Raw genomic sequence first — 14317 nt, 5'->3', positions numbered from 1 at the left:
ATCTAGTGGCAATAATTTAACTTATTATAACATGATCTATATTATTATAATATAATCTACATTATTAGTTAAATATATTGACATTTAATGTACCATCTAGTGGCAATAATTTAACTTATTATAACATAACCTATATTATTATAATATTACCTACATTATTATAATATTACTTGCATTATTATAACATAACCTATATTATTAAATATATTGACACTTAGTGTGCCATCTAGTGGCAATAATTTAACTTATTATAACATGATCTATATTATTATAATATAATCTACATTATTAGTTAAATATATTGACATTTAATGTACCATCTAGTGGCAATAATTTAACTTATTATAACATAACCTATATTATTATAATATTACCTACATTATTATAATATTACTTGCATTATTATAACATAACCTATATTATTAAATATATTGACACTTAGTGTGCCATCTAGTGGCAATAATTTAACTTATTACAACATAACCTATATTATTATAATATAATCTACATTATTAGTTAAATATTGACATTTATTGTGCCATCTAATGATAATAATTTAACTTGTTACAGCATAACCTATATTATTAGTTAAATATATCGACATTTAGTGTGCCATCTAATGACAATAATTTAACTTATTATAACATAACCTATATTATTATAATATAACGTACATAACCTATATTATTAATTAAATGTATTGACATTTAGTGCGTTTATAATTAATATATTATATATTAAAACTGTATCAACTCTTGAATAAAATTTTGCACAGCATCAGAACGTATACGTTCTAATACGTTTAAAGGTATCTAATACGTTTACAATTCGCGAATTCCGAGCGTAGCCAAGCATCGGATAACGTTCGTCGAGAGACGAGATCAAATTCGCAGTCACTGGCCACTGACAACCGATCGCTGACGCTGCGGACGCAGTTATCAAATCCCGCATGCACGCGTGATTGATCTACGTGATCTTCGTTAAAATTCTGGTTGACCTACGCTAACGGAAAGTGTCGAAAAATAAAACGGAAGGTTCGCCGGTTTGCTTTTTGTTTATTTTACGTATCCTCTTCCAGCTTCGTGGAAAATCGACTGCGATATTTAAGGGTATCGAGAACCCGCGAGTTACAGTGAAATCGAAAGAACAAAGTGCTTCCTTTCCAACGAAAATATTTGTTTGCTTATAGAGAGAAATTATTGAAACAATTTCGTATATTAGATAGCTTGCGAGATTGATCTCTGAAAGAAGATGTAAGTTGTAAGATTTCTTTTGTTTAAAATTTCTAAAGATGTGTTTTTGCTCTTTTGCATAGCAACGAATGTGTTTTTGCGTATAAACTATTTACAATTATTATACGCGCAAGTGTTAACATTACGCTCTCGCGCGGAGTTCGCAATTATTTTCCAGAGTTTCACTTTGAACATTACGTGAGGATTTCAATCATTCGGAGAGCGCCATTTCTCATCCTTTCAGAGTAGTCCTAAAAGGATCAGGTGATAAATGTATCCCATAAATATATGTAACCTACTGATGATTTGCACATAGAACTGAGCCAGCGCCTTAGTACCTACTGCGTTTAAAGCGTTTGCCAATAATAAATTTGCGAATAAACGTACCTAATAAGGAGATACCTCTCCGCGTATTATCTCTCTCATTTATTAATGTTAATTTTTTCATGACGCCCCTTATTTTATTTAAAAAGTACAATCTATTGAGAACTTTAACTTAGTAGACACGATGATGAACTATCAACTCTCTGTCGAAGTGAAATTTTTCAAAATTACAGAGCAGTTAACATGTTATTATATTCAACAGAAACTAAAACAAAAAAAAAGCCATATGTTGGTACACGTGCTTTGATAAAATTTGATTTACAGAAATATAAACAGGCCTGCTGCAAATGTCGAAAGGAAAACTTTTACAAATCATCACTGAATAATAAGTAGGGTAGAGTAGTTATACGCCTTTGGCTGAATATAGAATCCATAGCAAAGTGGACGACGAGGAGTGAACTAAGTGACTACGTGAATCAACTCTCGGCAAATTATTTTGTCGCCTGGACGTGGCAACGTGAAATCACCACCGAAAACACGATTATCAAACGCGTCGTATCCTGGCGAATAGCAAACGCGAAGAATACGCGGCGTCACCGTGTGCACATTCGGTTGCTATTTCGAATAATCCGGCTTAGGCAAGCATCGACCACAGTCTTCCAGTTGTGTATCGAGTGCAGCAGCATCATCTTCTCCCTCGTTCCTCATTTTCCTCTCTTTCTCCTCTTTTCTTCTTCCTGACATTCAAATTTGAATTTGATTACGAATTTGTACTCGATTTTGAGTTTGAATTTAAATATGATTTCGAATGTGAAATTAAAATTTGGATTTGATTTTGTGGAGAAGCGAACTAATCGAACAAACGTAAATGCGCCTTAATTGACCATCGATAATTTGCAGTTCATCTTTGATGTGAACTGCAGCAAAGGATGAATAGAGCGAATTAATTGAAATCCTCTGATGCGATATTGATTAATTAATTTGCCTACTGATCAAACTCAAACCAACCGTTTCGCCTTTAAATATGTTTACATATGTTTTGAATCAAATATAATCCTTTCTTTTTGTTGAAGTACGATTAAACAGAGACTTTCATAAACTTTCGGTAAATTCTTAAACTTAAGGTACGATTAAATAGCGATTAAATAGAATTTCTTTTAACTGAATTCCTTTCCTTTTGCAGGCGGAGGAGTTAAACACCATTGTCGGCAATGCTTTTCGTATGGCATACGTGGCGCAGCTTCAGCGCCAACCGATCCTTCAAGATGTGATCTCACCACAATCATCACCCTACAGAAAGGACAAACAGGAGAATCGATCTTCGTGGGTACGTACATTTTCTCTCGTGTCCACGCCGACGACTCTGTTTCCTCTTAATTTCTGCTTTTAAGACCTTGTACGTTATCAATAATCGTAAAAACAAAAAGGAGCCAGAGAAGATATTTTTTTTTTTTTAGAGGCGTGCGTGAGTAAATTCCAAAAATCCACGAGTTTCAATTTTATAGCAAGAAATTTAAAAACAATTTTCAAAGTAAATTCCGAAAATTCAGTTTCTCAAATTTTATAACGAGATATGTGAAAGAAAATTAAAACGGGAGCCAGAGAAAGATATTTTTTTTTAGTTTCAAAAATTCATGAGTTTCCAAACTTCATTAAAATCAGCAAATCGATATCAGAACTCATCCTCTTTTCGCGAGAGAGAAAAAGAAAGAGAATCTCTGTTAAAAGAATCGAATAGAATTTCGGAGAAAGCTTTTTCGCGAGGAAATGTAGCAATTTTTATTTATTTCGTTAGGCTTAAACGTGAAGAACGATATTCCCGATATTCGGTTTCATGGGAACATCGGTCTCCAGTTGAGGTGTCCCATTTACAGGGGCAGCGTTAATTATAAATTCGACCCAAGTCTCACGGCTCCGTCGTGTTTCCAAGTAAAACGGTCAGTTGATCGCTGGCTTGTCCGCTGGCTCTCCCTACGCAATCGTCCTGGGAATCGTAAGATTCTATCGATAAACTATTCATCGGTTTCCAAGTTTCATTGCCCGACCGAGTTCAGGATCCCCGTGTCAAAATTGGCAAGTAAAACTTCCACTCTATCCACCCGACGTTTATTTCCTAACGGATTAAACATTCAGTACGACTCCGTTCTCTTCGTTTTCTACTTCCGCCAGTCTCTCGGACTGTAATAGTTTGCCGAACGAGAATGGCAAACGTCGAATGCGCAAAAAAAAAAAAAAAAAAAGAATGTGATTTATACGTCTAGTATATCCATAGAGTGAGCCAAAAATCATTATAATTAAAATAAATCCGTAATTGTTTTTATTATTTTTTATCAATTTTTAGCGATTTTTTGAAACCATAACGAAAAAATCATGTTTGAACTTAAATTGATAAAGTTTCTCTCCCTATATTTTTTAATTAGTTAAAATTAAATAATTTTTCCTTGTGTTTTATTAACAAAAAAAAAAAAAAAAGAAGGTGGGAAAAAACACTTGTATAATTTATACCTATAATTTTATACCTATATTATACCTAATAATTAAATTTATACCTATATTATATTATATAATAATTATATTATATATATAATTTATACTATAATTTATATTATTTATACCACCCTATAATTTATAATTCGTTTAATTTTTAATCGACTGAATTGGTAACTAATAATTCGATAAATTGTCATTTGCGAAGCTCGAATTATTTGCGCAGAGTTTGACCAATATGCCATGTGTAAAATACCGTGAGTGGCGTGAAAGATAGGAATTGAGCGCCGAGAACTCGAGGCGAAGAGAAACAGGAAACGGTTGCAAGCTGGTTGGAATTTGGAATTACGAACTGGCCTTTCCTCTGTTGTAGAACAAATCGCTAACTGGCGACAACTCGATAGCCGGCGCGGGAGGAGGAGGTGTTTGCAGGAATTCGTCTTCGAATTCGTGGCTGAAAAGTCGGACGTCGCCCACGTCCAGAAGTGGAAGCGGCTCGTCTGCGGCGGACATGAACGTACAGCTAGGCAGCGCCGGCTCGCCCACGCTGCGACTCGCTAGCGTGAAGGTGAGCTCACTCGCATCCTTCTCTTTCATCCTGGTCTGTTCTATTATGTGTCCATATCTGCTTTCTCTCAATGGCTTTCTCAACGAACGTACGACGTTATTCGCCGCGGATTCTCCGCGCTGACTTAAATAGAAACGCCGCGCGTCGCCTAACAGTTACACTCCCACCAACATCAAATGCTGTACTTGCTGTACTGTAATACGCGGCTGGAACAGTAAGCTTTCGGCTAATTTTACGATTGACGAAAATCAAATGCACCTTTCGACATCTGTCGAATTTCTTTCTCCGTGCCTAATGTATTTGTAGCCTCGTAGCAAAGAAGAAGAAATTCGCTAAATCTCGTACAGTAAGAAAATGACCAAACTTTTTGAAAAAGGGGAAATAAAATTTTCCGGGGGTATACAAGCACTCGATTTTGCTCCATGGGAGTGGGTAAAATCGGATATTTATTAAAAAATGCAATGCAGTTATAAAATTGTTACTTTTGTTAGTCGAAGAATAGAAAAAAAAAAATATCTTTAACATTAATTCTAACAAATACAGAGTTATTCCATTTGGTTTGTTTGGTTGTTTAAGAAAATTATGTTAATTAGGAACATTTACCGTATTTATAAAAATGTAATTAATTAATAAAGCAAAAATCGCCAATAGAATATTCATCTCCCTGTTCGCCACTTGTACATATCACACGTGCCCATCCGTGCATTGAATCCACAACCAAATACCCAGTTTCCCCTCAAATGCATTAATTTACTAAACATTAAATATTTATACCTCAGTACGAAAATAGAAAGGTGAAAAAAGCGTCAAAATATTCGATAAAAACTATAGAATACAAATATTACTTGCCTGAATGGATTCTTGAATGTGAAAACACTAAAAAAAAACAATCACTCGCACAACATTAAAACTCTTCGAGCTCTTCAAGAAATTTTTAATTCTGTCTGCACGGAACACTGCGATGTTGTTTGCTCTGGAACTTAACCCTCTATGGGCCTTTGAGGTCATATGCTAATATATCGACATTTTACCAAATAATTTTAGTTTTGTCACAAGATTATATAATGTCTTTGAGATAACCAATAACAATATTGATGACGGACAACAGAGGAAAAAGCTGCAAAAAGCCGGGGTGTAAAGGAGTTGCAAAAATAAAATGTTCCAAATGCAGCGTACATCAATGTTTAACGCCAAGTGCAAACTGTTTTATGAAATTTCACGCTTAAGCTTTTATGCACAGAAGTGCAAATATTGCAAGCCGTTGTTACTTCAAAGTTACAAAGTGAATTAATTATAATAAAATTCTTTGTTTAATCTGCATATAAAGGTTTATAATTGTTGATTTTCCGTTGCATAATTAATTTTTTTATACTTAAGAAAGAAATTCGGCCCATAGAGGGTTAATGTCGTGGTACACAGTTCAAAGATACCCGGCTTTACCTTAATTTTTCCCCACTGCACAACTAAAACGCAAGAAGAAATTTGGCGCCAGATCGCGAAATGTTAATATCTTCTTCCTTCTTTGCATCAAACTAGACACCGAACTCGATTCCGGGTCTACGGCCGACCCACAACTTCACGAACGTTCTCGGGCCTATTACGAACGAGGATGAGCCAAAGAGTATCTCTCAGCAGAGCACGCCAAGCAGCGATGAGAGCAACTCACCAACGGAACTGAACTCGTACAAGAGACTAACGGACAAGCCACCTCTGATAAAGCGGCTGGCGATGGGTTTGACAGGTGGACGTGACGTTCTTGGACTGAACGGTGAGGATGACAGCTGCCCCCTCGTCAGTGGTAGCAGCACACCGACCAGCCCATCAAACAGGCCGCATTCCGGTGGTTATATAAACGAGGCGATCATCGACTCGGAGGGCACGAGGCCGGCCTACAACAAGATACCACCGTCCGAGAGCCTGGATAACACCATCAACGCGTCCATTACCGCGAAGAACTTCAACATTGAGAACAACAGGTAATCTCGCGAGATGGAACGAAGTTCTTAAATCACCTACTTTATTGATAGAGAATGAAAACGCAACGACACGTGACGCAACGAACCGTGTGTGTTTTAACTACGAACATTTACAGGATAGGACACAACTCGCCGAGCTCTGGCACGGAAACAGAATTCAAATCGAAGAGAAGATCTCAGATTAGCACGTCGAGCAGTTCGGTACCTGCCGATGGAAGCACACACGGCTCGACGCCAACCCCGCCGCCTCTTCCTGAAAGAACGGACAGTTTGAATAATCGCAGCGAAGAAGCGGAACTGCGCAAAGCTCCCTGGTTCCAGGCTGGAATACCAAGGTTTCTGATACTTTTTTTTTCTTTTTTTTTTTTTTGTTGATTTTATATCTTATAAACGTTTGATCTTCAATAATACACGATTACAATTATAATTGCAAGTATTCACTAACTAATAAGTAGAAATAACTGTGGACTTTTATGGAAATTTAGAGTCTTGAAAATGTGCATATGTAGAACTACTTTTTATATATACATTTTTATACCTATTCAAATTTAGATTCTTACAATATATATATATATAAGTTCTATAAATCTCTAAATATAAATAAATCTATAAATCTATAAATATAAATTCTATAAATTATATATACAAATATACAAATTCTATAAATTATATATATAAATATACAAATTCTATAAATTATATATACAAATATACAAATTCTATAAATTATATATACAAATGTATAAATTCCATAAATTATATATACAAATGTATAAATTCCATAAATTATATATACAAATGTATAAATTCCATAAATTATATATACAAATATACAAATTCCATAAATTATATATACAAATATACAAATTCCATAAATTATATATACAAATATACAAATTCTATAAATTATATATACAAATATACAAATTCTATAAATTATATATACAAATATACAAATTCTATAAATTATATATACAAATATACAAATTCTATAAATTATATATACAAATATACAAATTCTATAAATTATATATACAAATATACAAATTCTATAAATTATATATACAAATATACAAATTCTATTATATATAAATATATAAACTCTATAAATCCGTAGTCTTAAACTTACGAAATTTGTTTCATTTGCACAAATATTGTACAAGCGACACTCGAACGACGCGAAAATTAGATTCTAGAGGAGCATAGAGCGTTGTAAAAGTCGCAACGTGGAATGTTACATTGAGATAGAGAATGTACTTACAGTTCACTAGTAAGGAACTAACGTTCGTAAACAATTTCATTTAAAAAAAAAGCTACTAATTTATACTGCATTTTCACACACAGTGTTGTGGTCATTTATGATTCCAGGGAAATAACGCTAGAAGTGTTGAGCCAAGAGCCGGAAGGAGCCTTCATGGTGCGAGAGAGCACCAGTAAACCCGGATGTTATGCCCTTTCGCTTCGAGTGCCGCGCGAATTCCAACCAAGCGGAATAGCCCATTATCTCATAATGCGTACGAACAAAGGCTACAAAATCAAGGTAAATCTCTCTTGCCGAGTCTTCGCGAGCGACGGTCTTCCTTGTGAAAGTCTTTAACCGTCTGCGAAGCCGTCTGCGCTTAAATAGAGTAATTAACACTTTCGCTTTAACGGTTTAATTTCATTCTCTGTAATTATAATTTATTTCACTGCGTGCGAGGCAGTCTACCAATTGACCGTTTTCGCGTGAAACGAAAGCGATTAAAGCACTATTTCGTTGTGCATGTAACTTTTTTTTTTTCATAAAAAAAAAAAAAGAAAACGCAACGATGTTCCTTATACTCGTCGAAGAAAACACTGCTTTACCTCAGGATGATATTAATAGAAAAATATCACACCGTACAGTTTTCAGAGTAATAATTTTATTTCTAATCGAATCGTCATACCTTCTTGTTCGACCAAATTCGAACTTAAATTAAATTTCGACTTTGATTCACTTCCCTGTACAAAATTTTTGCACCGCGGCCATTCAGAATTTTCTTTTGAGTACACCACTGGACAAAATGTGAAAGGACACCGTTAAAGAAGCGTTCGCATAACTGTGCCGCTTTGAGTACGCAAATGTTAATCACCAACGAGTAATATCTCGTTTCGGACCGAAGCTTTCAGATCTGAAATATAATGGAGACATTGTGCAACTACAAAGCCACTCCCGGCCGCGTATTTTGCCATTTGGCCACGCGTATTTAAATGTCCGGACCTCCCTTGTAGGATAAATTAAATGGGTCCGTGGACTTTGATAATCTCCGAAACGAGTATAAATGAGTTTTGTTGGATGTACCGTAGGGAAATCAAAACTCCCTCCCACTCTTTCATCCGGAATTGCATTGCCGTAGCAACACGCGACGTGATTCGAACGTGTATGGCAGATGATAATTTTGACGTACGGTGTGTTTGTCATTCGATCTGCTTCGTAGATAAATAGTACGTTGTATAGAGACGAATTATACGTTGCACGAAAATTTATTTGTACTTACAGTATGGTTGTATCTTTTAACAGTCGTCCTTCATCCTTTCAATAACTACGTTAAATCGTTACAACTGTTTGCGTCATACGATTATAATAATTAATAATTACCATTTTGAGCATATTTTAAATAGTTTAACGAGAAAAATGTTACGAATAAAGTATCTCATCGACAACAAGATGCAGTAGTATTAAAAATTAGCGAAATACGAATTCTTGTTCGTTCCATCCTGCATGAGATTGCCAAAGACCGCGTTTTACACATCTATATGTATTTTAATTAAGTTTCATCAAATTAGTATTAGATTATCTTTGTTGCAACAAGGCAAACACATATTTCCATATTTATAAAATATGTGTCGTGATTATACAATAATTAGTAATTCCATTTCAACTCTATTTTGTTCGTTTGCAGGGTTTCACGAAGGAATTCACAACTTTGACCGCTCTAATTACTCACCATTCGGTGATGCCGGAATTACTGCCATGCCCGTTGTCGTTAAGTCGATACAACCCTAGCTTTGTGAAAAGCGATTCCAACAAAGACTTCGCGGACATCGATTCGGACCCCGATTACAATACTTTAGCCGACTTCCGTAAAATGATGGCTGACCTGAACGTCTAGAATAAAGCCCACCTCGCAATCAGGACGATCTGGAAAAATCGATACTTTCACCGAAGCTCTTCAAACCGACCCAGCTGAAGCGAATTCGTTTCGAGAGACTACTCGAACAGAAAGAGAAACTGACAACGCGCTTTGCGAATAGAGGATCGCTTAAACGCGAGTGCAGGCACCAAGAATTCACGAAATCGTTGAAATGTGTTTCTCTTTCATCGTCGTAAATCGTGTTCATTAACGAGTAAAACATTAATAAAATTAATAAAAAGACACGATCGATTAACTTGCTGTAACGATCTGTCGCACGCTCGAGAGTGAAGGAGAGTATCGTACGCTTGTGAGTGGATTCTCTGTACGTTCTCGCGGTGATATGTAATCGTAAGTCATCGATAGTGATAGGGAACATAGCGTAAGTAATTTAATGATCAACGCCATTCATGGAAGTAAGATTCAGCGAATCAAAAGTCGGAGGACGCACATCAGGGAAACTGTTCTCCTTATATTTTATAGATCGATCCACAGGGTTTCTGTTAAATTCGTGAAGAACTGTCAGCATGGATTTTACTCGATTAAATTGTTAACAGTCCACGAGCGTCACTGTATGTGATGACACGAGTCTGACACGCCAACACTGCGATAAAAAATTTTTTGACAGATAACTAGTTTGCAGCATTTTTTCACAAGCTAGTTTGTGTCGATCGAATAAAAGTTGTCGCAAAACATGAGACATCCAAGTGTATTTTTCAATATTAATGCGAATGTCTTTTGAATGGTTTCTTTGTTTCAAACAAATGTGCGAGATCTTATGATGTTAAATTTAGTTTAAAAATCAAAGATTATTTGACAGCGTTGGATTATTCAACAGTGATAATAAAGTGGAAGCAAGAAAATGATAAAATTAAAGGAAAAAAGGCAACCAAAAATATCAAAAGAATTAAATCGAAATAACTTTTAATCAGTTGAATATAAGGCAACGCAATGAGATTTTCTATAATTTTCAATCGATTAAAAGGAAAGACTAAACACTTTGAAGACTTTGCCATTAAAACTCCACGCGGTTAAATAGTGTTTTACAAGATTAATGTAAAAATGTGTTTATATGTATATAAATTATAATTATTGTTATACAATACTACTCATATTTAATTAAATGACATTGACGGCAGTTAGGAGGGACTATGAAACAATGACAACAGAACTTGAAGAAACTGACGGGGAAAAGTAATTTTACACTGATAATTTAGTTGCTCGACTCACCTAGTCTTGTACAGAATTTATGCGCGCATAGTTAATATTTGAAAAAAGGGAAAAAGGAACAAAATGAACAGTTATATAACCTTACGTGTGTATTAACCAACATAAATAATTGATAAATAAACCGAAAACTATGTGCCGCTTTTTATACGCTCAACAATGTAAAATTTTAAGAAAACATTTCAATAGAACACCTACTTTTCGATTTCATTCGTTATGTATGAAATAACAAGGGATTAAGGAATTAAGATCTAGTTAAGCACCATTGAATTCATCGAACGATACAGACACGTTAGACCAGATTTTACAAACGACAAACCGTCGTTGATTCATCTTGCAAACGTAAAGTATAAGCGAGAGTCCCGCGATAAATGATAAATGATAAAATAGTATTTTAATAAGAAGTTTACTCGCGTTCAAATATCTGGTACTAAATTAAATACAAATACCCTCTCTACCATGCTAGCATTTACGTATAAAATCGATAAATGTGTCTTGTATTCATTTATTTAAACCGTATCAACCGAAGGAAATGTAACATCTGTAATGCGGACTTGAAAATATAAAATAAGCAAAAATACGAAGACTAAAAACTGAAAACAACACTTACACTATGTATTGTCACGTTTGACAAAAACATGAAATGAAACTTCAGCATGATTTTTAGCTAGTTTATGGACATTTATTGTACCTTGACGTTGAGAAAAAGATACAGAATGATCTTCGTATTGCCAAATTGATAAACATTTACTAAGATAAATGCGCAAAGAAAATAGAAGAAAATTAATAAATCGTTGTAAGCTACGCTAAACGAGACATTAATCACTGCTTGAAGTTTGTAACGTTTTACGAATTATTATAGCAATGCGTTGTATAATTTCAATAAAATTATTTATTACAATAAATATTGGACGTTTTAATGTATTTTAGTCCACAATATATATCCATAAAAAGTATTATTCATTAGTAATGGAATCAATTTCATTTTGAAAACCAGATGATTAATATTAACCTTCGTATGCTTAAACATAGCATACAAAGAGTAATTTTCTTGATAACTGACTCAAAATAATAGAATGTAGTACTATTCTTTCTCTCTTTATTTTAATCAGTATAAAAAATTTTAATGCTATATTACATAATTGTACATTATACCTCTTGCCGTACAACATGTTTTTTTCTTTCCGAAACAAAAGGTACCGCTCCTTTTTTAGAATGAGCACGTCTGTTGGCTTCCCTAAAATAAAATAAATAAATATAACAAAAGCGTTTTAAAAATCAATGTAAAAACATAATTTAAATATCTTAGATCTTCATACGTACTTTCGATTCATTTTCTCTCGAATTGTACGTAATTCAGCCTTTGCATTGTAAATATATTTTGGAACTTGTCTATGTCGAGAAATTCGTTTAATTTGAGGATGTGCAGCAAACTTTTCTTTCAAAGCTTCACTGTAATACAACGCTGTTCTTTCTCTGGGTCTCAACTATGATTATACATTTCATAAATTTCAAAATGCTGTACAAAATCGAAAAATACAAAGTATAACTGAGAATAATTACATACCACACCCAATTTTTCCGATGCCCTTGCTTTCCACAAGCGAATATTCATTTCATCACTACCACTAATAACGAATTTATTATCAAGTGACCACCCTATGCACGTTAACCTGTGCATGCGTTTTGTATGATAAACTTCTCGAGAATGACCTTTATTTACTTCAAAAATGCGAATAGATCTGTCGTAGCTACCAGACACAAATTCTTTACCAGTTGGTGAGTAATCCACATCAATTACAGCTTCTACATGATCCATATGTACATTTACTGGTGTTTTCAACTTACGAATGTCATAAGTATAGAGACTAGAATAATAGAATAGAAAAATATATTATGCTTGACTTCTTTCTGTAATCTTCAATTTCAAATAATATAATATATTTCTTAAACTTACTTGTAGTCTTCATTGGCACACGTGAAAGTAACAGCCTCCATAGGATTCCAGGATAATTTATTTGTTCTTAATTTCATAAATACTTTCTGCAAAGGCCCTGTTTCTCTGGCATCATATAGAATTATACTACGATCACTTCCACAGGCAGCTATAAAATTTATGTATATTACAATATTGAAATATGATCATTACTAAATGTAATAACCAATCATTTTTACCAAATAAATTAGATTGGACAGGATTGTATTTAATATCGTATAAACTGTCAACACCCCATTTAAATGTTTGAATTGGTTCATTTCTAGTCTCTTCCCATAATTGACATACTTCGCCACATGTAGCAAATATTGGCTGAGTTCGATGATGTGAAATTCCAGTTATTATAGTCTGTAAAATAATATTCAGATATTATGAATCGGTACATAGCAAAGTAATATTTATTTTCTTCTTATTTTTGATATCCTACTTTACTAATGACTGTATTTATAGGTTCTTCTTGACTGAGCGACGAATTTCCCAACTTCCAAGTTTTAATAGTTTTATCATCGCCAACAGAGATAAAATTTTCACCACTTTGGCTAAATACAATTCCACGTATTATACCATCATGTGCCAAAAAGTTCGATATACACATTCTATGTGTAAGATTCCATATTCTTATTTCTCCATCAAAAGCTCCACTAAGTATAGTAGATAACTGAGAAGGATGTTTACATAAACAAGATACGCCATCCTTATGGCCTTCTAAAGATCCTACGAAAGGTTTCGCAAATAGTTTTTCTAACTTTACTGAATTTAAAGCCCTTGTATACTCTCTTGCTGATTCGAAAGGATGTAACGCTGGATCATAATTCCTAGGTACTACAATGTAAAAGATTAGTTGTTAATCCATTTGCACAAAAACAAATTATTTGTTACAAATGACAATACAGAGATATATAGAAATGTTTATGTGAAAAATTTAATTTACCATTCATCATATTTCATTGAAACATCATAGAAACTGTTATAGACTAACCTTTATATATGTCACGTTTTGTTTCTCTTAGATATTCATCTGGATTTCTTGTTAAAACTTTCACTTTCATTTTGCAGATACTTTAATTGAATAAAATTTTAATCAATGCATAAATAACTGTTCTATTACAATGTCTTGCACAGTCAGTTGAATTAAATAAAATACTTAGATATACTACACGTGGCTTAGAAACATTGCATGTGACAGTTGTAACCTAGTGACTTGACTATAGTTAGTATGTCAATGTTAGTATATTAATATGTAATGCTAATTAACTATAGTTAATAATCAAGTCAAGGTCAAAATTGACGTGTATGACGAGCAATCTACAATTAGTAACTTGATTTAAATGTGACTTGATGTGTATATTTGATAT

At 33.9% G+C, this 14317-nt stretch overlaps 2 protein-coding genes across 3 annotated transcripts in view; one reads left to right on the top strand and one right to left on the bottom strand.

The window, feature by feature from the left end:
- The window catches only part of LOC122529595 (tensin-1-like), a 67542-nt gene extending 56533 nt beyond the window's left edge, over positions 1–11009 (top strand). For both annotated transcript variants that reach the window (XM_043655875.1, XM_043655874.1), the window contains exons 2-7: positions 2740–2883; positions 4417–4611; positions 6148–6587; positions 6704–6922; positions 7956–8127; positions 9509–11009. In XM_043655875.1, the coding sequence (XP_043511810.1) occupies positions 2740–2883; positions 4417–4611; positions 6148–6587; positions 6704–6922; positions 7956–8127; positions 9509–9718 (1380 nt within the window). In that variant the 3' untranslated portion in view covers positions 9719–11009. The remainder of the gene's footprint in view (positions 1–2739; positions 2884–4416; positions 4612–6147; positions 6588–6703; positions 6923–7955; positions 8128–9508) is intronic.
- Positions 11010–12029: 1020 nt separating this feature from the next.
- Positions 12030–14184, bottom strand: LOC122529596 (DDB1- and CUL4-associated factor 13). The gene is made up of 7 exons (XM_043655876.1): positions 13942–14184; positions 13390–13784; positions 13142–13310; positions 12924–13071; positions 12534–12834; positions 12290–12453; positions 12030–12203 (listed from the first exon to the last, which is right to left on the bottom strand). Exons 1-7 carry the CDS (start codon positions 14009–14011, stop codon positions 12116–12118), a joined length of 1335 nt encoding a protein of 444 aa, XP_043511811.1. The 5' UTR covers positions 14012–14184; the 3' UTR covers positions 12030–12115.
- Positions 14185–14317: the final 133 nt, after the last annotated feature.

This window comes from Frieseomelitta varia, unplaced genomic scaffold (genome assembly GCF_011392965.1).
Source record: "Frieseomelitta varia isolate USP_RPSP 00005682 unplaced genomic scaffold, Fvar_1.2 scaffold_298, whole genome shotgun sequence".
Taxonomy (NCBI): Eukaryota; Metazoa; Arthropoda; class Insecta; order Hymenoptera; family Apidae; genus Frieseomelitta; species Frieseomelitta varia.
This window is presented reverse-complemented; position numbering and strand designations above follow the sequence as displayed.